This window comes from Colletotrichum truncatum (assembly GCF_014235925.2).
Source record: "Colletotrichum truncatum strain CMES1059 chromosome Unknown Contig_0008, whole genome shotgun sequence".
NCBI classification, from domain to species: domain Eukaryota; kingdom Fungi; phylum Ascomycota; class Sordariomycetes; order Glomerellales; family Glomerellaceae; genus Colletotrichum; species Colletotrichum truncatum.
The window spans coordinates 3,042,866-3,065,222 of record NW_027222405.1 but is presented as its reverse complement, the minus strand read 5'-3'; the positions used below and the strand labels follow the sequence as shown (position 1 = coordinate 3,065,222).

Genomic DNA, 22,357 nt, shown 5'->3' with positions numbered 1-22,357 from the left:
AGAAACCGTGCATTTAGCATCCTGCCAGCATCCACCAGCCCAGTCAAGGCCCAGATGTTTCCATGCCCGTGGCCGCTCGGTTCGCCACTACCCCCCTCCCGCTCTCTCAATGTCGCAAAGAAACCGCTCACATTATTACACACTTGGAGCAGCATCCTGCTTCTTGCTCGCCGTTCTCGACGTCCATGGGCTTTGGTGGGCCGTTAATGCCTGAGGCGCCGCCGCTGCCCGTCGAGTAGCCCTGCATCTCGCGGTTGTATCTCCGGATCTCGCGAACAATATCGTAGAAAGCCTTGTCGACGTTGATGCGGGACTTGGCCGATGTCTCGATAAACTTGCAGCCGAAAGACTTGGCAAGAGCCTCTCCCTCTGTAGAGCGAAAGAAAAAAAAAATAGTGTCAGTCTTCATATCGCAGCAGTTGGGATAGAAAATGCGGCGTGGCAGGAATCATACCTTGTCGTGTGACCTCTCTCTCACCCTCCAGATCGCATTTGTTGCCGACGACAACCATGGGGAAGTAGTCCTTGTCCTTCACTCTCAGAATTTGTTGCTGGAATGTGGTGATTTCCTCGAAGCTCTGTCGCGAAGTAATGGAATAGACCAGCAGGAAACCCTCTCCTGTTCTCATGTACTGCTCTCGCATGGCCGAGTACTCTTCCTGGCCGGCGGTATCAAGGACGTCGAGCAGAGCAACCTCCTCGTCAATGACGCACTGCTTGCGGTAGGAGTCTGCAAATGGGATGATGAGGTTAGCACGCGATTAATTTGCGGTCGCATCATGGGACGATGGGAACTGTCGAGCGACGCACCTTCGATTGTCGGGTCATATTCGTCGACGAAATGGCTCTGGATCAATTGAATGGTCAAGCAGGATTTACCGACACCACCGCCGCCGACGACGACCAGCTTGTACTCCCTCAGAAACTGCGAGATGACATGACAGGTTAGCAACGGGGGCTGGACGACGAATGAGGAATGCGAACATGTAGAGACGAACCTTGGAGGCCATTGTGATGTGTGTATGTGGTTGAAGATGTCGATGATGACGACGGGCTTCCTCGTGGTGTTTGTTGATGGCTCGAAGCAGCAGCTAAGGCAGGCGACGCTGGAATCCGGATGGCAAGTCAGGAGGAGCCAGGCGGACTAGGGGAATGGACCAGATGGGAGATCGGGAAGGGGCTCGAATGGTTGATATTCAGGCGGATTTGCAGCGAGCGAAACGTCGGGCGGGAATCTAGGACGGCACAGGCCGGATTGCGAAGTTTAAAGGTGAAACGACGAGGTTCGATGGCAGAAATCCGGGACTGACAGCAGACAGTCTTTCGAGAAGGAGAACGAGAGAATGGGGTGGTGTTTCGTTGCTAAGGGGGGCTTTTTGGCAAAATGTGGAGATGGGGGAACGGGTCGGTCCAGTCGTAAGGAAGGAGCCACTTACCTAAGGTAACCTGCTTTGCCTAGGGCCATCCAGCAGGTCCCTTTTACCCTTTTACCGGGGCTCCTGCTCCTGCAGCTGCAGCACGGCGGAAAATCGTAATGGCCCTGCACAAGCCAATTTGTACCCTCCCCTGTATCTGCGGATACCTCTTTCGAGGGCCCTTGCTTTTTTGGCAAGGAGGGGAACAGGAACGGCAAGTACCTACTTCCCACAGAAACAGGGCAAGGTACCTATCCGTACACCTACCTACCTCCCTGAGGCACCTCACCTTACCTCTCCCTACACTGGTGCCAGAGCCGGCCTTAGCACCCGCCCTGTGCCTTGCCTGGACCTTCTTGTCATCTCCTTCTCTCCGTCCGTCTCTGTTTCTCACTGTCCTTGCCTGGTCCCTCTCACTCTCTCCTTATCCAGAAACGGTACCTTAACCATGGCTTTTACTACCTAGGAACCAGTACAGTGAAGTACACTCTAGAAGCACTGGGAGTGCCAGCAGTCCTCCCCCCATCTCGGTCTCTAATGATACTTCCTGTTTCCTGGTTTTTTTTTTTTTTCTCGGTTCACCCTTCCTCCTCTTCCTCCTTTTTATGAGACGAGACGAGAGACCCAATGCGCGCGGCTTCTGCCACACCAAGCGCTTTTTCGCTCGCTCTACCTAACCCAGGCACTTTGACTTCCTATTAGTCGCTTTCTCTTGCTTCAAGGCAGAATTGGGTGGATGCGGTTGGTCAGCGCAGGCCCGGTGTTAGCGCTCAAGTTATGATTTGACGATTACAGTTGCAGACAGCCCAGGCACTTCTCGAGGCACACACACTAATGCTAGGGTACGCATGCGCTACGCAACAAACAGAGTGCAGTGGGAGGTAGCAGCACACATCCGTAGGTTATTTAGCATCTATCTGACGGAAGCGCTATTGCGCTGGCGCCAACGTTGCTTCATTGACTGGTAGTCGCATGGGCCGGACTCCGACGAGGTCTGGGCATGGGAATGAGAATATTAAAATCGTGGTCGTATTGGCAGTCAATACCGAGTGCAATCCTACTTTGCCATGGAATTGGCCGTCCTCCTTTAGATACACCGAAAGAGGGAAAAACAAAATTCGGGTGACAACTACAGTACGGATAACGAAGATGGCTCTGGTGAAAGTGCCACTTGACTGGGGATAGAAGAAAAAAAAAAGGAACTCTTGGTGAGTTTGTCGCGGCGGCTTTCTTGTGCAGTAGCGTCGGGCTGCAGCAGGGGGGGCCTGGAACCATAAAAAGAGGCCCAGTGCAGACGCCTGCAGACTTTAACAGCGAGAAGGCGAGGGGGCCCAAGACTCCAAGGGGGGGGGGGGGGGGACGCCACAGAGCGCAAGCTCATCGATCAATGAGGTGAGGGATATCGAAGGCGGACTGGGGGGGTGGTATCCGCATGTGTTGTACTGCGGTTCGCGCAGGTCGAATTGAGATGCGAGTGTGAGATGGGGAATCCTACTTTGTAAGGCAACAGAGGGAAGAGTGGCCCGAGGTACGTACTTGTTGAACAAGGACCAACACTGGCAGAAATGCAGCGACGCCAGCGGCAATTCCCAAATCCTGTGACAGGGAAGCACAACAGTGGGCTTATTCGTTTATTGACCTTTGCCATAGAGCAAATATGCAACTAGTGCGAGTAGACGAAACCTCGTCCCCAGCTTCCCGTCTCTGCCCATCCAGATCGTGATTTCACAGCAAAAGAAAACGAAAAAAAATACTAAAGCGTAAAAACAGGATCAAATGAAATCAATGTTACTGGTCTCATGGTGGTGCGACATGGGCTCTCTTGTTGGAACCGCCCCCAATTCTTCAGTCATTTCATCTCACTAAACAACCCCTTCCCCCCCGACACGGTAACAGAGCAAAAAGACGTATCGCATTCCCTCGTTCTACAGCCCCACTGGTCTGATTGCTTTAATAACACGCGAGGTCAAGTGAGGTGAGTTACCTCGCTTTCTGTGCGCGTTCATCTCACTTTACCGCTAAGTGAGTGACACCTCATTACCGCCTTTTCTTGCCCTTGCTTGGGTTGATTCTTCGTCATCTACTTATCTAGCTGTGCCACCTACAACACTGGCAGCCACTGAAAGGCATCAAAATCCACGGCTCTGCCTCGGCCGATTGTTGGTGATGCGTGGGACTAAGATAGCCTTGACCAAACTGGTTATATTATAGCCGGTTCATGATCGACCATTATCCGTCACTGCTGTCGTCCAGAGACACTTTACAATATGACAAGGAAAAAAAACAAAAAAAACAGCCGCAATCCTTTCCCAATCAACGGCCAGGATGACGATAAATTCATCCAGGGCTCCAGGGCTCCTCGTCCAACCGCTTTACCGTGCCTTGACGATTGGCGATAAGTGGAATCGGGAGCATGACCATATGTAGCTAAAGGGGCGGAAATGTGGATACCTAAGCTGCAGCAGACAGGGGGGCTCTTCTGGCCACACGTGCCTTCCGGTTTCAATTGGCACGGTGTATACAGTGTCCCCCGTTCATGTCCATCTCCCTCTTAGACCCATGGAACAACACCATGAAAAAAAAACTCTACATTTCGTACTGCGCTTCACCCTGATCAAGGGCTGCTCGGCCTAGACCTCCTCCATCTCTTCCCGGTTGCCCTCAACCGTCCCGAGGTAAAAGTTAAAGATACGACAACCCTAAGCTAATCTTTGCAGTGAGAGAGCCATCGCTACAACTTTCCGGTCTCGCCCCAACATCATCTAAATTCGCCTCGTCGCCCCCCTTCGTTGTTATGGCAGGTAACGCTCAACTCCGCCTCGCCATCGGCAAACATTCAAACCCCTGTTCTCAATGTAAAATGTCCTGCTACAAACCTCGACAGCTCCCTGCCACATCCTAGCCTTGGTTCGGTGCTTTAAATCGCCACCAGCTTTATTACGGATCCATCTGCTTGCGTCGCCTCCTTTCTTCACCTTGGAACTTGAGCCTCCTTGCGTTCCCCGCGTCCACGTGGAAGTCCGTTAGGCGGCTTTGACCATCCGGGCACCAAAGCAAGGTCCTTACCTTTCGTGTTGCCTTCAGCTTACACTACACAATCATGGCCAGGTCGACATGTCAATCAGCTAGTCTTGGTGTGTGTGTGTTGTCGGGTGGCGGCGATGTTTGCCCAGACATCGTGACATCTTATAGAAATTCTCATTCCAGTCGTTGCTAGCCTGTCAGCCTGAACCGGTCCTTACGGCAGCCGACAAAGACGAGTCTCTGTTGGCCGTCTTGCTTGAATGCCTCGTGCTGCACACGGCAATCTGACAACGGAACTTCCTCGACGTGTCACGACTGCAAAGATGCAAGGGGCAACGCGTTGGAACGCTAAATATCTCCCGCCTCTCACACATATGAGGTGCCACATCGGCACTCATCCCAAGTTTTCGCTGATACGGCTGATGATACGGACTGAAGTGCGGTGCTACTATCTGATATACCAATACTCTCTTTTTGTGAAAGAATCTATCCCTAGACATGAGTTAATGCACCGCCTCAGCCCAGCTTAGACCGAATGCGGCTACTTGAGCACCATCTTCAAAGACTTGGCTCTACCCAACCCTTGCCCGAGTACGCCATCATCGCACCCAGCTGCATGCGGTCAACTCAAGACAGTGGAGATAACAGAAAGTCCGTAGAGACGGGGATGATGTGCTCAGGCCAACATAAATGCCTTTCACAATTACTTGACCTTTCTCGCGACCTGCTTAGTTTCGATATCACTGGCATACACGCGGAATCCACTTACAGAGTACCATCTTGATAATAAGACCAACTGGGTATAGTTGACGTTGAAATTGAATGAAGACGTAAGACGGAAGACGGGTGACGGCTTACAAGACGAGCTTATACCGTGTGCATAGCCATATGGTACGGTATCGCAACGGCAGCAAGCACTTGGCACAAGGCCTCGCTCCATGATGCCTGTCATGAAGGACCGGACTATTAATCACATTTCATTCCTATTCTTCCAGTTGTAGCGCTGTAATGGACATCCCCTCGTTCATTCTTTGGCTACTTCAAGCTTTCTGTTTCAACGGCGCAACAGTGCATGGGCTACTGCACCCCATACCGCAAAAGCTGCTAGGTGGCTTCTGTCATTATGACAGAGCAGGTCGAGCTTGCTTCTGCCCCGGACGTGTTGAAGCAATGAAGCGTCAGAATGGGCATGGATTGTCATCTTCCGTTTAGCTAAACTTTCGCCGCAACATAACTCAAAACTCCAGACCGGAACACTGTCGCCCATACTGACATCCCTGCAGACCACCCGGACATGGGCCAACTTTGCTTTGCCCTGACATCTCAACTTCGCTCCTCCTTCTGCCAGAGCGCCTTGACTGCGCTGCGACTGTCGTCAGACAACCGCCAGCCAACGCCTCGTGAGCCGTCAGATCTTGAGTGGCTGTCCATGCGCACCGCCAAATACGCCAAGTTCATTATATACTTCCTTTCGGGTCCAGCGACCCAAACCGTCAATCGGATTTCGTGAAGGCGCCATTAATCGTGCAGGGTCAAATGCCCCAAGGGCCAAAGCGCAGGAGTACATCCTCCATCGCACCGTCCCACGCGTCCGGCCTCTTATCCGTTCCAAGCTGTCATAACCAGTAAGACAGTGCCGATCGTGTTACTCGAAGTTCTACTAGCATTTTGTGTCGATCTACCATGATGTTGCGCTCAGGACTCTTCTTTTGATCCCCTCGACAGGTTTCTGGTCTTTCAAGTGGAGGTGACAGGGGCATCCACAGGCCATCTGGGGATGGATGAATGCACGACACCCACAACAGAAGATGCAAGTCACCTTAACGGGGCCGTTCGCCGTGTCAAGCAAATTCGTATCACCCAACATACCACACGAATGATTGTCTAATGGGGAAAATCGCCTCTCAGCGACTTATGGTCCACAACCTATTTGTTCTATGGTTCATTAGACAGTGGATAACCTTGGAGCCTAGACATCTAGTGAACACTAAATTCGTGCCCCGGATTTGGGCGCTGGCACTAAACACGTCGCCTTGTTAGTGATCGCTTCGCTACAAGGCGTTGTGATAAATGTGTTGGGTCTTAGCTTCTAGAAGCCTTGTCTGGGTCAGAGGACGGCCCTAGACTGCGGCCGAGTCGGGCATAGTAAGTCAGTAATGGGTATTACCATCTTGATGAGGCCGATAATCAAGAGCTGGCCCTGGAGTATTATCATGTCGGGCATTTGTCTCCCCCAACACCGATATACAAGCACCGGCCTGACCTTAAACCATGCTTCACATTTGGTCTTTTTTTCCTGACACCCGAAGGGACCTGGCCCCAAAGCTGAACCAGAGCACAGTGCGGGATCACTTTGGCGTGGTGAAATGCCCGATAGGCCAACCGATGAACAACGGATCCATGTCGTTTGAGGTGACCTTTGCAACAACGACTGGGTTATCTTCGCAGACATACTTTTGTGGAGCATGAACCGACCTTCCATCACGTCTTCATATTCGGCTGACTCGATGCAACAGGCATAGCGTGACCGAAGTGTGGTCGCTAGGAGTCTTCAGAGGATTCTCCTATTGCTATGTACGGATACGCCAAAAGAAGTCGTCGATAAGGATCCGCAAGCGACTGCCCCATCGTGCCGTCACGCGACGGGGACCTAGCCAAATGTTGTCAAGCATTAATCCAAGATAGCACCGAGTTCCAACCCACACTCATCTCCCGTCGAAACGAAGCCAGTCTCCAATCGGTAGGTAACTGGATGCCATATCTCGCTCGCGGGTCCTATTATCTTATTGGTAACACAAAAGACTGCCCCCACGGCGTGCTCAACAACAACAACTTTTCTAGAAGCCAAGTAGAATCATTTCGATCGGCCCCTGACTCTGCAGCTGTTAATCTGCAATCTGCGCGTGGTAACCACACCTCTATACGGGTACCCGGGGATGCATTACGTCGAAACCCCAATTTACGATACTGAGCCTGCCTTTCGACCCTGGCCAAATGGATGGTTGGCAGCGTCTGGAATTACGGGATCAATTGTCTTGCGACGTCGAGTCAGTCTGTGCGAGAGTTGCCCTTCTCCCGCACCATTAGAAGATCTGCGATTTGATTCCCACCTCGCTCTCCACGTGGGCCGAAATTGGCTTCCAGGTCTGGCGAGGACCGTCCCCACGTGTGGTCTTTGCGCGTTTTGCGCCGCCTGCCTCCCGCCAGGTTGACCCGGACGAGACCCAGGTCTCTCTCTCTATCGTACGGCAGCGTCACGAAAGTGCGGCGAGCCAATCCGAGTCTGGACACCGAGCAGGTAGTTGTGATGCTCGGTATCCGTATCAAATTCAGAAAGCCGATGACCAGCAACAACATTGCATCTACCGCGCAGCGAGAAACAGCCACATCCATGGTCGTGCAGTAGTGTAATCACCTATTCGAGATGACAAGGTTACAGTCGGGAAATCCGACGACAAGGACATGTAATTGCCGCATCGGCGCCATGCTTTTCGGATCGTGGGGGGGTTTTGCTAGCTAACTAATTTGAGTTTCTACAGAATCACTCACTCGCCTTTGCTCGCTGCGGCGGCGGCGGCGGCGGCGGCGGTGTCATCCTCTCCTTCAACGTATACACGTTTACCCTGAACGCCCTCGATAACCTCATCTATGATGCTTTCGATGTACGCCTGGTCCCTGTAAGAGGATTAGTATTTTTTTTTTTTTTTTTTTTGGGTGGTATTTTTTCCCTTCTCAGAGGGAACCCTGAAAATGGAATCAAAATTGCGGCGCGGCCCGAGTAAATGTCAACTTACCTTCCGACAAGCGTCACCGTACCGTTCTGTTCCCATCGAGGGTAGCTGCCGACCTTGACACCCTTTGGCTCCACCTTGGCCGCGAGTTGTGTCAGATAAGCAGCAACGGCGCTCTCCGGAAGCGGGGTGGAGATGAGAACTCGGCAGAGACCCTTACCCTCCGGGTCGGTAAGTCGGGGCACAATGACCGGCTTCAGTCCGTCCAAGAGCTTCTCAACTGTCGGCGTGTTAGTCGGTCCTTACCGGACTCATGTCTCTAGGGGATGACCTACAAAGCCGCGGAACGCCGGGCAAGATGTGAATGTTGCCGTTGACGACGTTGACCGGCACCCAGAGATCATCGTGGGGGAAGAGGAACTGCTTGGCGGGATCGCGCTTCTCATCGGTAGGGAGGATGACCATTCTCAGCTTGGCCTGCAGCGCGGGAGAGTCGACGTTCCAGTCAAAGTTTGGCTGATTCGGGTGTGGCTTGGAGAGTTTCTTCATGCGTTCGAAAGCGTCCTGGTTGAGGACCAGAGGTAGATCAAAGGCCTTGGCTATTGATTGATAAGTGATGTCGTCGTGCCTGTCATCGATGAGCAATGATCTGTGAATTGGCTAGTCCAAAAACCTACGTTGGCCCGATTCCGCCGCTGTAATATCCCGTTAGCTTCTTTCTCAAAGTTGTTCGGCTCGGAGTACCAACCTAGTGACTACGAAGTCGTAGCGGTCACTCATCCGCCGTACTGCTTCAATGATTTCGCTCTCATCATCCTCGATGACTTCGACTCTCTTCAGGTTCTAGTTTCGGGTCAGCATTGGCATAGGGCCTCTACTGGTCCCAGATGCCAACTTACAATGCCTAGGTTGAAGCACCACTTGGCCATGTAGGCCGAGTTGGTCTGACCAATGGGTTAATACGCCTTCCAAGCCTTTAGGTCGACCCCATGACGCGGGGCCACACTCACATCAACCGTCTACGAATGCATCAGTATGTTGATAATCTCAGGCCGGATACGGACAATGAGTCACCTTTCCGCCGAGAACTTCATCTCCGATGATCAGACACGCCGCCGTGTGGATCATGCGGGTGTTTCGCTCATCCGCCGAGACCATGATTCTACGGGCGAGACCGGAGCTCGGAGCGGCGGGGGGCTTGACGGCGTTTACTATTGTTTGCGCCGAGGGAAGATGCCGAGACAGCTGGGACAGGCGGGAGAACATGGAGCTCTCTGACCGTGTCTATTTTGGGTTTTGTCAGGAACGATGTTTGGAAGGAAAAAGGAATGACCAACGGTAAGACTGCGGATGAGTGGGAACGCACGCAATGGTTTGGATACTGGCCAATTGTATGTGCGTATGTCTCTTGCGGGCTTTGCAGAAAGGAAGGTTGATGAATCGCACGAATCAAGTTAATGAACGGAGCGGATACGCGTCAAGTAAAATGGACGGACGGCTATGTATTGAAAGTCGCGAGCTTGCAGTGTAAACTTGAACGAGTGGCCGCCGTTGTTCGGAGGTGCCCTGGGAGAATGTCGGCGTCACTATACCAGCTGTAAGCCCCACTAGTCGGCGGGTGAGGTCACTGGTGGGGCATCCTCTCACAGCTCTCTGCTATGTACTGTTAGTGTATGGCGGGGCCTGCTGTTTTGGGTGCTTACGGGTACTGAGTTGGACGCCGGTCTCAGCTTTTGCCCGCCAGAAGAGCGGGGGGAGGGGAGGGGAGGGGAGTGAGGGGTGGCTTGACTTTTTGGTCTGACGTCCTTAGTGTGGCGACCCGAATCAAGCATCGGTCGTTGGACCCTGAGAAGTCATTTGTCGAAGCCAGCAACTCTTCTTCTTGGTTGCTTGATTATTCATTGATTTTTGGTTCTGGTACTCCTCAAGCTATTGTATCGTCGAATACTTTGTCGCCCACTCTTAGGCGACTTCGAATTCCTTGCTCGATTCCTAAGCGCCCACCCCGCCTTTAGACCTAAGCAGTCATGGTGCGCAAGCTTTCTCTGACCCGGCCGCGTGGCTGTCTCGTCTGATCACAGCGCTGACTTCGTTCTGAACGATTTTTCAGGCGTCCGAGTCGAGACTTTATACCTTCTCGCAGGAGACTAAGGACCACCTGCGCAAGTTCCGTCTCGGAACCTCGCGGTCGAACGACCCTCAAGCTGTTATCTGTATGTGCGTCTCCTAGCTGTCTGTTCCGCGATTCAATAAATTAGACAACACGAGGCGCGACGTTTGCTTACAGCTCGCCACCACAGACTACATCGACAAGAACACGCACGAGATCAAGCAGGATGACGACAAGGTCGTGTACAAGACGCTCGAGGAGATCGGAGACGACCTACCAGACCACAGCCCGCGGTTCGTTCTGCTGAGCTACCCGCTTACGCTGGTATGAGCCCTCCTCTCACCAAAAATATCCAGCTGGAAGAAATACAATAGGACTGACGAGACGCACAGCCCTCCGGCCGCCTGTCGGTGCCCTACGTACTGCTCTACTATCTCCCCATCACCTGCAACAGCGAGATCCGCATGCTCTACGCCGGCGCCAAGGAGCTGATGCGGAACACGAGCGAGGTCGGTCGTGTGATTGACATACAAGACGTCGAGGACTTGGAGGAGATACCAGAGAAGCTGGGCGCTGCATGATTTAAAATAAAACAAAACATACTGAGGGCATATGGATGGTACACATAGAAACAGACAGGCTGGCCGTCACAATGGAGCGGGATGGTGGTATGCAGCAAGCGTACATAATACAAGTCTTCAAGCTGAGAATGGTGTGCGCGAACGGGATATCTTTGAATTTTAAACGTAACTCGTGATATAAACGAAAAAGAAAATACACCCATAAGACCAGATCTATTCCGGCAGCACCTCCTTCTCGTTCAGCCCCATCTGTTTGCTGACATTCCTCACCACCTCCTTGAACGCTAAACATGCGGGACTATCAGGGAAACTGTCGAAGAAGCTCTCTCCGTAGTCACACGCCATACCGATGCGCGGGTCCAACGGCACGCTCCCCAGGAACGGAATCCCCATCTCCTCGGCCAGCGCCCGTCCGCCTCCCGTGGTTGCCTTGAAAATCTCGCTCTGGTTCGTGCACTTGGGGCACACGAAGCCCGCCATGTTCTCCGCGAGACCGAGGACCTTGATCCCGGCCTTGCGGCAAAAGTCAATCTCCTTGCGGACGTCGAGCAGGGAGACCTCCTGTGGTGTGGTGACGACCACGGCGCCGTCGATGCCGGATTCACGCAGGAACGTGTTCACCGAGAGGTGCTCGTCGCTCGTCCCCGGCGGCGTGTCGACCAGGAGGAAGTCCAGGGCACCCCACTCGACGTCCTTGAGGAACTGCTTGATGAGACCGTTCTTCTTCGCCCCGCGCCAGATGATGGCCGCGTCGCGGTCCGGCAGCATGAACTGGATCGACATTACGCCGAGGTTGTCGAGGACCCAGACGGGCGACCAGCCTGCGCCCGAGACGTGGATCGTCTCCGTCTCGACGCCGAGCATCTTGGGGATCGAAGGCCCGCAGATGTCCGTGTCCATGATGCCCACGCTGCTGTCCGGGTTTGTGGCGAAGGCGTGCGCCAGGAGGGTTGTGAATGTTGACTTGCCGACGCCGCCTTTGCCTGACAGCACCAGGATCTTGTGGGAGATGGAGGACAGCCGTGACGAGATGATGGGGATGTCTGGGTCCGGGCCCTTGGTTGCCGTCGCGGCGCAGATTTCCTTGTTCGGGCAGCCGGCACAGGAGTCTGCCGTGCCTGCTGTGGCGGACTCGGGGCCCGGGCAGTGCTCCGGTTCTGGGGCGACGAGTTCAGGAGCTTGTTTTTGCGGGTTGGAGATGACATCCTGAACGGAGGTTTCAGTGTCCGCCTCGTGTGAGGGTGCCATTTTGGCGAGCTGGCGAGGAGCGTATGTGTGTGTGTGTATGTCTGTGTGTGTGGTGGATGAAGGTGAAGTTGGTCAAAGTTGGAGAGAGACGTATGGCGGGATGAGATATTGTCTCCTTGAGGCGAAAGTTCCGGGACCGGCGTTGACTTGATGTCAAGTTGATTGATAAGCCGGGTTCAACTAGTGGCTCTGTCGCAGCGTCAAAAATGGGGACCTTATGAGTAACAGGAGTGAAAGATGAGTTCCTACGTTTTTTTTTGACAGCGGTGAATATCACTTGGTATAATAAGCCTGTTAATTGAGAGGCTTTTGTCGATGCGCCGATGCGAATAAAGGTTGCAGTGAGTGAGCGATGGTTGACAAAAGAAGTTGTTGTGAGTGAGTGGTGGCGAAACACACTCAAATCCACGGTCGACCCGCGGAGATGGAACCCCACTTAATAGAGTCACTAGCGATGCCCAATCTATTGACAACTAAACATGACAAAGTTTCTTGTTATTTCTAATCATGAGTAAAGATTCCGTGGGAAAGGTGTAGGGACACAAACGAAGAAGAGAGATCACGAACGTCGGCAGCAAAAACAAAAGGATAGGTCCATCCAGGATTCGAACCTGGGCTTACGGAAGGCTCTGGTGTTAATCAGAATCCGACGTCCTAACCAACTAGACTAATAGACCGTGGAAGGCTTGTTGTTCGTTGATGCTAGTGCGAAAACTGCGACCTATGACGGGAATTTTCCGACTGAGACCACAAAACTCAGCAGAAACCCCTCGTCTGATTTCGTGCAGAATGCGGGCTGTCCTGTGGCTGGGTCTGTGGTGGGCACCGTTACAGGGCTACAGGGTGGCCTTCAGTGAGGGGCAGATCTTATCGGAGCCAAAAACACCCCGCTGTTGCCCCTCGCAAAATTTCTACAGTTTCTTTATCAGATCCGCAAACTGAGCAGTGACTGACTGTCCCAAGCCCGCGCCGCCCGCACCACCGCTCGGAGGTAAGTTGTTTCCCTCGTACGTAACCCTCTAGAAAATCGGCCCACGCCTCGCTTTCTTTCTTCCTCTCCTCGTTTTTACCCCCCTTTCAGCTTTATTTTTGTCCAATTTCTTACCCTTTCTTTTCAAGTCTTTTCCGTCTTTGCATACAGATACCCTATAGACAGCAATCATGTCTTCCACCGCTGAGATCCCCGAGTCCCGCGAGGCCCTCGAGGCCATCGCTGCCGCCGCCGACGAGTCACAGGCCCAGACCATCGCCGAGCTGCGCCAGACACTCACGTCCGAGACTAGCCCCCTCCCTCTCCGTTTCCGCGCCCTCTTTTCCCTAAAGCACGTCGCCTCCAAGTCCAAGGGCCCCGACAGCGAGGCTGCCATCGATGCCATCGCCGCCGGATTCGCCTCGCCCTCGGCCCTGCTCAAGCATGAGCTCGCATACTGCCTTGGCCAGACCGGCAACCTCTACGCCGTGGAGCCGCTGCGCGCTGTCCTGAAGGACCTGCAGGAGGACCCCATGTGCCGTCACGAGGCCGCTGAGGCCTTGGGCGCGCTGGGCGACGAGGGCCAGCTGGAGATCCTGAAGGAGTTCAGGGACCGTAAGGGAGAGGATGTCTGCATTGTAGAGACCTGCGAGATTGCCATCGACCGCATTGAGTGGGAGAACTCCGAGCAGAGGAAGCAGGAGAAGCTTCGTAAGAGGTACGATACCAAAGAAAACTACGCGCACATTTCTGGAATCAAGGGTATCATGTTCTATGTGCTAACGCCTATACCCGCTTAGCGACTTCACATCTGTAGACCCCGCGCCGCCCATGGAGGAGTCGCAGCGCAGCGTTGAGGACCTTGAGAAGACCCTCCTGGACCCCAAGCTGCCCCTCTTCCTCCGATACCGCGCCATGTTCGCCCTGCGCGACCTTGCGTCGCCGCCCGACCTGCCCACCGCCGTCCCCGCTGTGCTTGCCCTGGCAAAGGGCTTCGCCGATTCATCCGCTCTCTTCCGTCACGAGATTGCCTTTGTCTTTGGCCAGCTATCGCACCCAGCTTCTATCCCCGCGTTGACTGCGGCGCTTAGCAACACCGAGGAGGCGAGCATGGTGCGCCATGAGGCTGCCGAGGCCTTGGGAAGCCTTGGTGACGAGGAGGGCGTCGAGGCGACGCTCTTGAAGTTCTTGCACGACAAGGAGAAGGTCGTACGCGAGAGTGTCATCGTTGCCCTTGACATGGCTGAGTACGAGGCCAGTGGGCAGGCGGAGTATGCGTTGATCCCTGAGGGGGCCAAGGCGGCTGCTTAAACGAAGCACATGGGAAGGGTATACGTGGTAGTTCGTTTAGGTTGGGCGGGAATTAGATCTTTAGTTGGGATAAGGTACTTAAAAGCGACGGGCAAAAAGTTTAGTGTATTTCAGTTGTTATGAGACCACCTGGAAATCGTCAGCATTTCGTCTCTCAATAAGTCCACTGCATTGTCAAAAGGGAAGTCATACTTGAAGCCACAATCACAGGTGAAGAAGATGGTGCTGCCTTCGTCTGCACTGCGGAGCTGCACAGCAGTAAAGCGAACTTCCTCTCTTCCGCACTTGGGGCACGTTTCTCTAATCGTGGCCTCGGTGTTGATGTTCCTGTCGACCGTCTGAACGTTCGATTGCAACTTTTGTCTCAACTGGGAAGGGAAATCGGAGGGCTTCGTCTGAGTAATGATCGTCTTGGAACCGGTGTCTGTAGGACTCAACTGTGAGTGGGGGGTGTCGCAAAGTATTCGCCAGTGATTGACGTACCCTTGTTGTCGGCGCCGCAGCAGTCGCAGACGAGAGTGTTTTTCTCAGTGCCCATGGACGCGGGCAGCAAGTTGCCGCAGTCGTTGCAGAAGACAAGGGTTCCAATGGCAGACATTGTGGCGCTAATGAGTTGGTATTGTCACGGTTGAGGTATCGCTGTCTTTCTATCTTCAACGGAATGTCGCGGCAAAGAGACCGACAAAATATTTCTCTGGAAGATTTTCGGCAGGCATTATCGTTATCGGTCTTCTCTCCCTTATCGGCACTATTCTTATCAGGGGAGGAGCCGCCCGGTGCCGGATTAACCGATACATAGTACAAGACAAGGCAAGGCAGCAACAGTATCTGGGGGGTGAGAGTCAGGAACGGAACAACTGGCCACTGGCTGGGCTAAGCTCACGCACGGACCACGGATCGAACAAGGGTCTTTCCTCGCGAGGCTGTCGCAACCTTCCCACTCTCCATCCCATACACGACAACGTCGACGGATCGCAGCTCGACGTTTGCCTGTTGCAGTTGAGATTCTCTCAATCAAAGGATGATGCAACCCACTCCAATTCTATCACCAGCCTTCCACTAGATTGCCCGCTTGGCTCCGTAAACGACAGACGTTTCCTCCGTAGATGCGACCACCTCCGAGCGCGCGACTCGCCAACCGAACCTCATTGCTTCGATTCTACATCTAACTCGGTAATATGTTTGTAGGAAAGGCCTAGGTCCGAGGACACTATCATAATGGTGAACGGCCAAGGAGTCATGCCGGGTGGCCCTCCTAATGGAGGCTATATGCAGCCTCAAGCTGCAGAACAGCGTCCCATGGCGCGGCCATTCACACTCCCGGAGGCGTTGCCTTATTCTCCACAGACCTCTGTCATCCCATTTACGTCCGGTATGTTATGGCTTATGGGCTTAGGCTTTATTGTGCTGACATCTGCCAGACCTGATTCCAGACCCGACTATCGGTTCAGGATCGCTTGCAGCCAGCGTCTCTCACCTCTTTAACAGCCAAGAGTTCGAGAACCTCAACACAGAGGCGACAGGTCCGAATCAGAACCGAGGGCTGAAGCACCTGAAATACGCCGTCGATCATGTTCTTCACGATTTGAAGCCGAACCAAAGGACATACTAGTGAGACTGAGGACTTCCGGTCGCAAGATGATGGATGCTGACCTTGTGATCCTTACAGCAAGTTTAAGTCCGTACCTAAACCGAACGTCAACTCGAATGCGAACCCGACGGGCGGTGTCCAGAGCCTTATCTCTGGTCTCTCTCCGGTAGCCAAGATGATGTTTGATAGAGCTCCAACCTTCATCAAACCGCCCCCTGGAGCGCCTGGCCATGCCCCTCTAAATGGACAAGTACCTGCTCAGTCACAACATCCTCCAACACCGAAGAGCGTTGCATCCCAATCAAAGCATACACCAGGTCCTCCCGAAACACACCAAAAAAATAATTTCAAGTTTGAGGTTGCCATTCCCTCAAAGAAATTTGATCCCAGCGCATACGTAGAAATCCCCGATGGCTCAGTTCCACAACCTACTATCAAGTCTGAAGACCGGAAACCCTCAGCCCCAATCCAGCCTCCTTCCGCTCAGCAAACTCCTACGCAAAGCCATAAACAGTTGCAGCCTGCGCCTTCTCAAACAACTCCCCAGGCAGTTCCTGCCCCAGTCACTCCTGCTGAATCCACTACACTCGCTCCTGCCCAGCCTGGCGCTGTGCAAATTGCACCCAAGAAGTCTACACCGCCAGGAGCATCAGTTACTCCAAGAGAAGGCTCATTCACTATAGATCTTTCTCATGCTCCTGGCTTTAACAAGGACGAATATCTGGAAATGCCAGTTCCCAACTCGCCAGACGAGCCAATGGGCTTGTCCGCGCGTAGACAAGATAGCGCTTACCAAAACAGGCAGGAAGAGATTAATACAAATCTTAACCAAATACAGCGAGCAGAAGCGGCACTACAGGAATTTGAGCGATTGACGAAAAGCGTTTTCGAGGCCATTAGAGGTGTGCTTGGAGGCGAACCAGGATATGAGCATGTCGGAACCCGAGGCAGCGACGGCGAGGCTATCTTGACTGCCTCGACCCAGCAAAAACTTCAGACTGCAATACAGAAGACTATCGATCTCGGAAGCTACGATAGAGCCCCTATCGAAGACCTTCAATACATTCAAAGGCTGAGCGAAGCCGGTTTAACGCATATGCTGAACCTGGACTTTAGGGTTGAGGAGTCTTGGGGTGAGTCGGAAGTTGCGGGCTGGTTTAACCAGCTGCCAGAGATTGAGATGGGGCTTAAAACTGCTCGCACTTGCTTGCGCATAATGTGTGGTGGTAGAGAGGAGAAGCAAATTTATGCAGAGACGATCATCCAGAAGTCCATCGATGTCTTCAAAGGTGTCGTTGAAGGTATCATCATCCCCATCGTTGAAATGAGGGGATCTGGCTCATCGTCTGCCTTGTTCAAAATGCTGCAACCACACAAGAAGGCGATTGGACCAGTTTTGACAAACTGCCAGAAGTTGTTTGCATTACTTGCCAAGCTCGTTACCACCATCGAGCTGTCGGACACAGCTCTCGGCACCTTGGAATTTACTGCATCAAATCTCTTATTTGTGGACAATGCCTATCTGGAGAAAGATTCTGTCGTTGGGGTCCAGAAGTTTGACGGCATACGTCTTGTTGCTATGGACATGCTTTGCCAGATCTTCCTCGCCAAGCCCGATCAGCGTCGTGGCATATTTGATGATATTCTTACCTCGCTGGAGAAGCTGCCTGTTGGCAAGCAGAGCGCACGGCAATTCCGTCTAGCAAATGGTGGAAGTATCCAACCCGTATCGGCGTTGATCATGCGTCTTGTTCAGGCTAGCTCCGGCAAAGTGGAGGAAAAGGGCGCCCGCAGTCGACTAGCAATGGTGGATGATGATGACGAGGACCAGGAGATGCATACTCAGGGGAAGCCGAATATCATTGCCACCGTCAAGTCCGAGGAAGCGGGAGCCTCTCAGCACCGGCTTGCATTGGAAGAGCTAAAGGCCGTGGCACTGCCTTTGACGGAAGGCGCGACGCACAACGCTAACTACGTTGTCAACTTCATAGTGAATCGCGCTCTGAAGTCCACCAAGTCTGGTGATACACCTTATCGCAACCTCCTAGACCTTTTCGTCGAGGACTTTACGGAATGTCTCGACTCTCCGGACTGGCCTTCTGCGGAGCTCATTCTACGCCAGTTGACCTACTACATGATGCAGCTGTGGGAGGGAGAGAAATCTGCGGCACCGGCCAAAAACATGGCCCTCGAATTACTTGGTGTCATGAGTGCTGCGATCTCCAAACTGCGATCACATGTCCGCAGAACCGCGAATTCTATGGACATTAGTGAATCAAATGGGCTGTCCAAATACTTATCGGAGCTAGCCACGGCCGCTTTGGAGCAAAAGTCCCGTGTCGAACATGACGTATCTTGGTCAGGACCGTATCGAACGACTCTCGAGCATCTTCAGCAGCGCCGGAGCGACGATCCTCACCTACAGGGCGCCATTTCCTTCATGATCGCGGACTGGGCTTACAGAATTATTGCCGGATACGATGCGATGCAAGAGACTAATGAATCAATTGATCAGGAATTCGGCCGCCTCGCATTCCGACTTCGCATGATGATTGAAGATCCCCGGTGGCTGTCGAATGAGTACACATTTAAGGACGTCAGCAACATGCATACAAAGCTCTCATACGCGACTATCTTGCTCCGGTCGCCATTCTGCGAACATTTTCAGGCTATGCTCAATGTGCTTCTCAAAGCTATGGCTAGTGATCAAGCTACTGTCCGAAGCAAGAGTCTGAAGAGCATCAACCAGCTCTTGGAGACAGATCCTGCTATCCTTGATGGAGATTCCGTGGTTGTTCACCTCATCATCAACTGCTCGAGCGACTCATCACCCCAAGTGCGTGACTCTGCAATTGGTCTTATGGGCAAGTGTATTGGCCTGCGCCCAAGGCTGGAAGATAAAATGGCGGAGAGAATCATTGAAAGATTTATTGATTCTGGTATTGGCGTACGGAAAAGGGCCATGAAGCTGGCAAAGGACATCTATCTACGCAATAACAGCAGAGAGATCCGAAGCGCAATCGCCAATGGCTTACTTCATCGCGTACAAGACCCAGACGAGAGCGTTCGGGAGCTTGCTCGCCAGATGATCGAAGAGGTCTGGTTTGCTCCATTTTACCAAGTTGACGATACAGCAACTTACAAGACGTCCCTCACTGACCATGTTGCTCTCATGATACAAACTGTCAAATCAGGAAACGTGGGAGCTGTGCTCGACAAAGTGCTTCAGTCCATTCTTGGAGGGCAAAACAAGGCTAACACTGGGCCCTTCAGTGTCAGCATGAAGCTGGTCGAGAAGATGTTCGAGTTGATTGACAATCTCGATTCCGACGACCCTACCATTCCGTCAGGGCGGGACGCTTTACAAGTCCTCCAAATCTTTGCAAAGGCAGATGCAAAGCTCTTCACCTTTGAGGAAATCCGCCTTCTCAAGCCTCACCTTGCCAGTTTTAGCGGCACAGACGACCTCACTGTGTTCAAGGCCGTCGCAGTCATATATCGCCAGGTATTGCCCCAGCTCTCGAGCAAGTATGCCGATTTCTTAAGGGAGCTACGAGAACAGCTTCAAACCTGTGTCGGCAGATTAGGCAAGAGTTTGCTGGACGATGTCATTGCTTGTTTATGGATTATTGCTGAACTACTGGACAACCGCGACAAGCTGGCTCATCTTGGTGCCTCTAGCCTACGCGGAGTTGCCAGCATGCGCAACACGCAATTGGATTCTACAAAGCTTCAGAAATTTGCCAGGTACTCAATTATCGTAGGAATGGTTGGTAAACACTGCGATCTAGATTCTGAAATCGCAGTGTTCAAGAAGATTTTCCCCAAGTACTCTGGCACATCGGTCGCCAAACTCATGGTTGACAACTTGTCACCTTGGGCCGACGCTTCGCAGCCTATGGAGGCGAGAAGACATGCCTTGGATGCCATAGGTCTCATCTGTCAGGCTCATCCACGCAACTACGTCTCGCCCAATGTATACACCAAGTTCCAGCAGGTTTTCGAGGCCAGGCTTCCAGCACTTGAGAGCACTATCCTTCGGTCATTCAAAGAGTTCCTCGTCACCGAGGAACGACGATCCGAGGCTGCTAGTGCGGCTGCCGCAGCCGGCGTTGAAAGTGACAAGAAGCGTGAGCTGACTGTCATGGGTGGCACGAGCTTCGATGATGTAGCAAGCGCAACTACCCAACGCTTCCTGAAAGAAATAACTCGTATCTCTCTAGCATCACAAGATGAGCATGCTTTTCTGGCTGTGGAGGTACTTGGCAGCATCAACCGACAAGGTTTGGTTCACCCCAAGGAAACGGGTGTCACACTCATCACTTTGGAGACCTCTTCAGTTCCCAAAATTTCCGAAGTGGCTTTCATGGAGCATCGAGCCCTTCACGAGAAGCACGAGACGGTGCTCGAAAGAGAGTACGTCAAGGCGATTCAGGCTGCATTCGAGTATCAGCGAGATATTGTCCATGATACTCGCGGTGCAACTGAAAACCCTTTCCAGTCTAAGCTTCATCTTCTGATGGAAGTGCTCAAAGTGAGCAAATCAAAGAATCGACAAAAGTTTTTGGAGAAGCTCGTGGCTCAGGTAGATTTCGACCACTCTAAACTTGATGTCTCCAAGCCGATGCCTGCGCATGTCGAGCTCTCGCGATTTATCATTGAGAACCTCGCTTACTTTGACTATGTCACAGTCGGAGAGGTCTTGGTTACGGTCAACGCTATGGAGAAGCTATTTTCCTCTACTGGATCCAGCATGGCACATGTCATTGAGTCTGAAATTTTCAACATGCGTATGGATTTAGATCAGCCGACAGAGCCCCAACCTGACGGACAGCCACCTTTACAAATCCAGCCAACGATACCCCCGAAGCGATTGCGGCAGCTAACGTCTGGTTCTATTATCCTCCTGTGTCTTTGGGAAGCGCGAACCTACCTCCGGCGCGTTTATGGTCTCAAACGCGAGATGAAGGCCAAGCCCGCGGCCAAAGATCTGACCAAAGCACCGACTAGGGTACCAGGTGTCACGGGTGACAAATTTTGGGAAGAGGTCACATCACACATAGAGGGTCTTGCTTCCCAAGAAGCTACTCTGAAAAAGTGCAAGGCTTTCGTCGAGCTGATGAATGTCGATAAAGAATTCAAGGTCGCATCCGATGATGACTTAGATGGCGAAGATGACACCCCGAGCGAGGGCGAAGATGAAGAACCAACAGGTGATGGTCGAGGGCGAAAACGAAAAGCCAGCAGCTCGGCCGGACGCCCTAAGAAACGCCAGCGTTCCACGTCACGCCCGCGTGGTCGTGGCCGGCCGAGGAAGAACCCAATCGAGGGTGAGGGTGACGTCGAAGCCGACATTGACGAAATGGACTTTATTTAAAGTCACGATAGAGCAGCAAGGTATTCAGATCGCTTTCGTTCGATACCAGAAGTACGGCTGCGGCTATAGAAGAATGGTGGGAGAGGACAAGGCATACATACGTCTTCCTCGGCCTGCCTTCTGTGTACATGTATATCATTGCCATCTTTGCACAAAAAACACATACAGGGCATCATGGGTTTGTGGAGTCTGCATCAAGAAGGGGAGAGAGGTTTAGGTGTTAATGCCTGCAGTTGCACTTTGATGTTGTCGCTTACACGAACAACCTATTCGAGATAATTGCTGGCAAAGGGCAACTGAACTAAAGAAGGGGCGTTTTTTATTTTATTTTATTAATGAGCGGTAAATGAGACAGCGTGGGAGGCTTTGAAGATCGTGGGATAAAAAAGTCTTTTGGTTTCCCTACGCAGACGGGATGCTTCTTGTTTTTGGAATGATACCTCTCTATTACTGGCTACCGCATATCTAGATTGTGCGGGAATGCAAACCATATGAACTAGACTTGAGGAGGTCCATGATGGTGAACTGCAGCAGGCAACGTATGAAAGTGAAGTGCTCAATACAAATGCATAGGAACATCAAAACTATTCGTTCCCGCTAATCCGTCTCCAACCGTTTGCCAGCCTGCACAGATGGGCTACGAAACCGCAATTCCGAAACGAGCGACTGATTTTGTCTAAAATGCAGGAAGTCTGGTATGGCCGTTGATTGTGTATTAAAAACAAAGTTGCATGAGTGAGCGAACATACCTACCTGGCTGGGTGGTGAGGGGAGAAAGGTTCGTGATGCCCCCAAAACCACAGCTCCAAACGCTGGTACCCGGCCCGGAGAAGTTGGAATCGAATGAAAAACAAAGGAAAAGCAAAAAAATCGTCACCCACAGGATTCGAACCTGCGCGTCCGAAGACACTGGCTTGATAGCAGATAATAGCAGGCCAGCCCATTAACCACTCTGGCAAGGTGACTAAGCTGTTGTTGTAAAATGGAGCGCACCAAGAC

The 22,357-nt window shown here is 52.5% G+C and overlaps 7 protein-coding genes across 7 annotated transcripts; 3 read left to right on the top strand and 4 right to left on the bottom strand.

Annotated features, from left to right (window-relative positions):
• Positions 1 to 127: 127 nt before the first annotated feature.
• On the bottom strand, positions 128 to 1,010 carry CTRU02_212313 (Ras-like protein; the record flags this gene model as incomplete). The annotated part of the gene is made up of 4 exons (XM_036727047.1): positions 128 to 369; positions 455 to 730; positions 811 to 925; positions 999 to 1,010. The coding sequence occupies 4 exons, from the start codon at positions 1,008 to 1,010 to the stop codon at positions 128 to 130; spliced, it is 645 nt and encodes a 214-aa protein (XP_036581291.1).
• A 6,974-nt stretch (positions 1,011 to 7,984) lies between these two features.
• CTRU02_212312 (molybdopterin binding domain protein) lies at positions 7,985 to 9,436 on the bottom strand (the record flags this gene model as incomplete). Its single annotated transcript, XM_036727048.1, has 7 exons — positions 7,985 to 8,114; positions 8,234 to 8,450; positions 8,506 to 8,798; positions 8,848 to 8,865; positions 8,919 to 9,013; positions 9,070 to 9,123; positions 9,245 to 9,436. The coding sequence occupies 7 exons, from the start codon at positions 9,434 to 9,436 to the stop codon at positions 7,985 to 7,987; spliced, it is 999 nt and encodes a 332-aa protein (XP_036581292.1).
• A 761-nt stretch (positions 9,437 to 10,197) lies between these two features.
• On the top strand, positions 10,198 to 10,861 carry CTRU02_212310 (GMF family protein; the record flags this gene model as incomplete). The annotated part of the gene is made up of 4 exons (XM_036727049.1): positions 10,198 to 10,200; positions 10,281 to 10,383; positions 10,471 to 10,604; positions 10,673 to 10,861. 4 exons carry the CDS (start codon positions 10,198 to 10,200, stop codon positions 10,859 to 10,861), a joined length of 429 nt encoding a protein of 142 aa, XP_036581293.1.
• Positions 10,862 to 11,074: 213 nt separating this feature from the next.
• Positions 11,075 to 12,109, bottom strand: CTRU02_212311 (uncharacterized protein; the record flags this gene model as incomplete). The annotated part of the gene is made up of 1 exon (XM_036727050.1): positions 11,075 to 12,109. The coding sequence occupies one exon, from the start codon at positions 12,107 to 12,109 to the stop codon at positions 11,075 to 11,077; it is 1,035 nt and encodes a 344-aa protein (XP_036581294.1).
• A 1,161-nt stretch (positions 12,110 to 13,270) lies between these two features.
• Positions 13,271 to 14,390, top strand: CTRU02_212309 (deoxyhypusine hydroxylase; the record flags this gene model as incomplete). Its single annotated transcript, XM_036727051.1, has 2 exons — positions 13,271 to 13,797; positions 13,880 to 14,390. The coding sequence occupies 2 exons, from the start codon at positions 13,271 to 13,273 to the stop codon at positions 14,388 to 14,390; spliced, it is 1,038 nt and encodes a 345-aa protein (XP_036581295.1).
• A 110-nt stretch (positions 14,391 to 14,500) lies between these two features.
• CTRU02_212308 (transcription factor S-II) lies at positions 14,501 to 14,988 on the bottom strand (the record flags this gene model as incomplete). Its single annotated transcript, XM_036727052.1, has 3 exons — positions 14,501 to 14,519; positions 14,583 to 14,814; positions 14,874 to 14,988. The coding sequence occupies 3 exons, from the start codon at positions 14,986 to 14,988 to the stop codon at positions 14,501 to 14,503; spliced, it is 366 nt and encodes a 121-aa protein (XP_036581296.1).
• Positions 14,989 to 15,608: 620 nt separating this feature from the next.
• CTRU02_212307 (sister chromatid cohesion protein mis4) lies at positions 15,609 to 21,358 on the top strand (the record flags this gene model as incomplete). Its single annotated transcript, XM_036727053.1, has 3 exons — positions 15,609 to 15,762; positions 15,812 to 16,001; positions 16,060 to 21,358. The coding sequence occupies 3 exons, from the start codon at positions 15,609 to 15,611 to the stop codon at positions 21,356 to 21,358; spliced, it is 5,643 nt and encodes a 1,880-aa protein (XP_036581297.1).
• Positions 21,359 to 22,357: the final 999 nt, after the last annotated feature.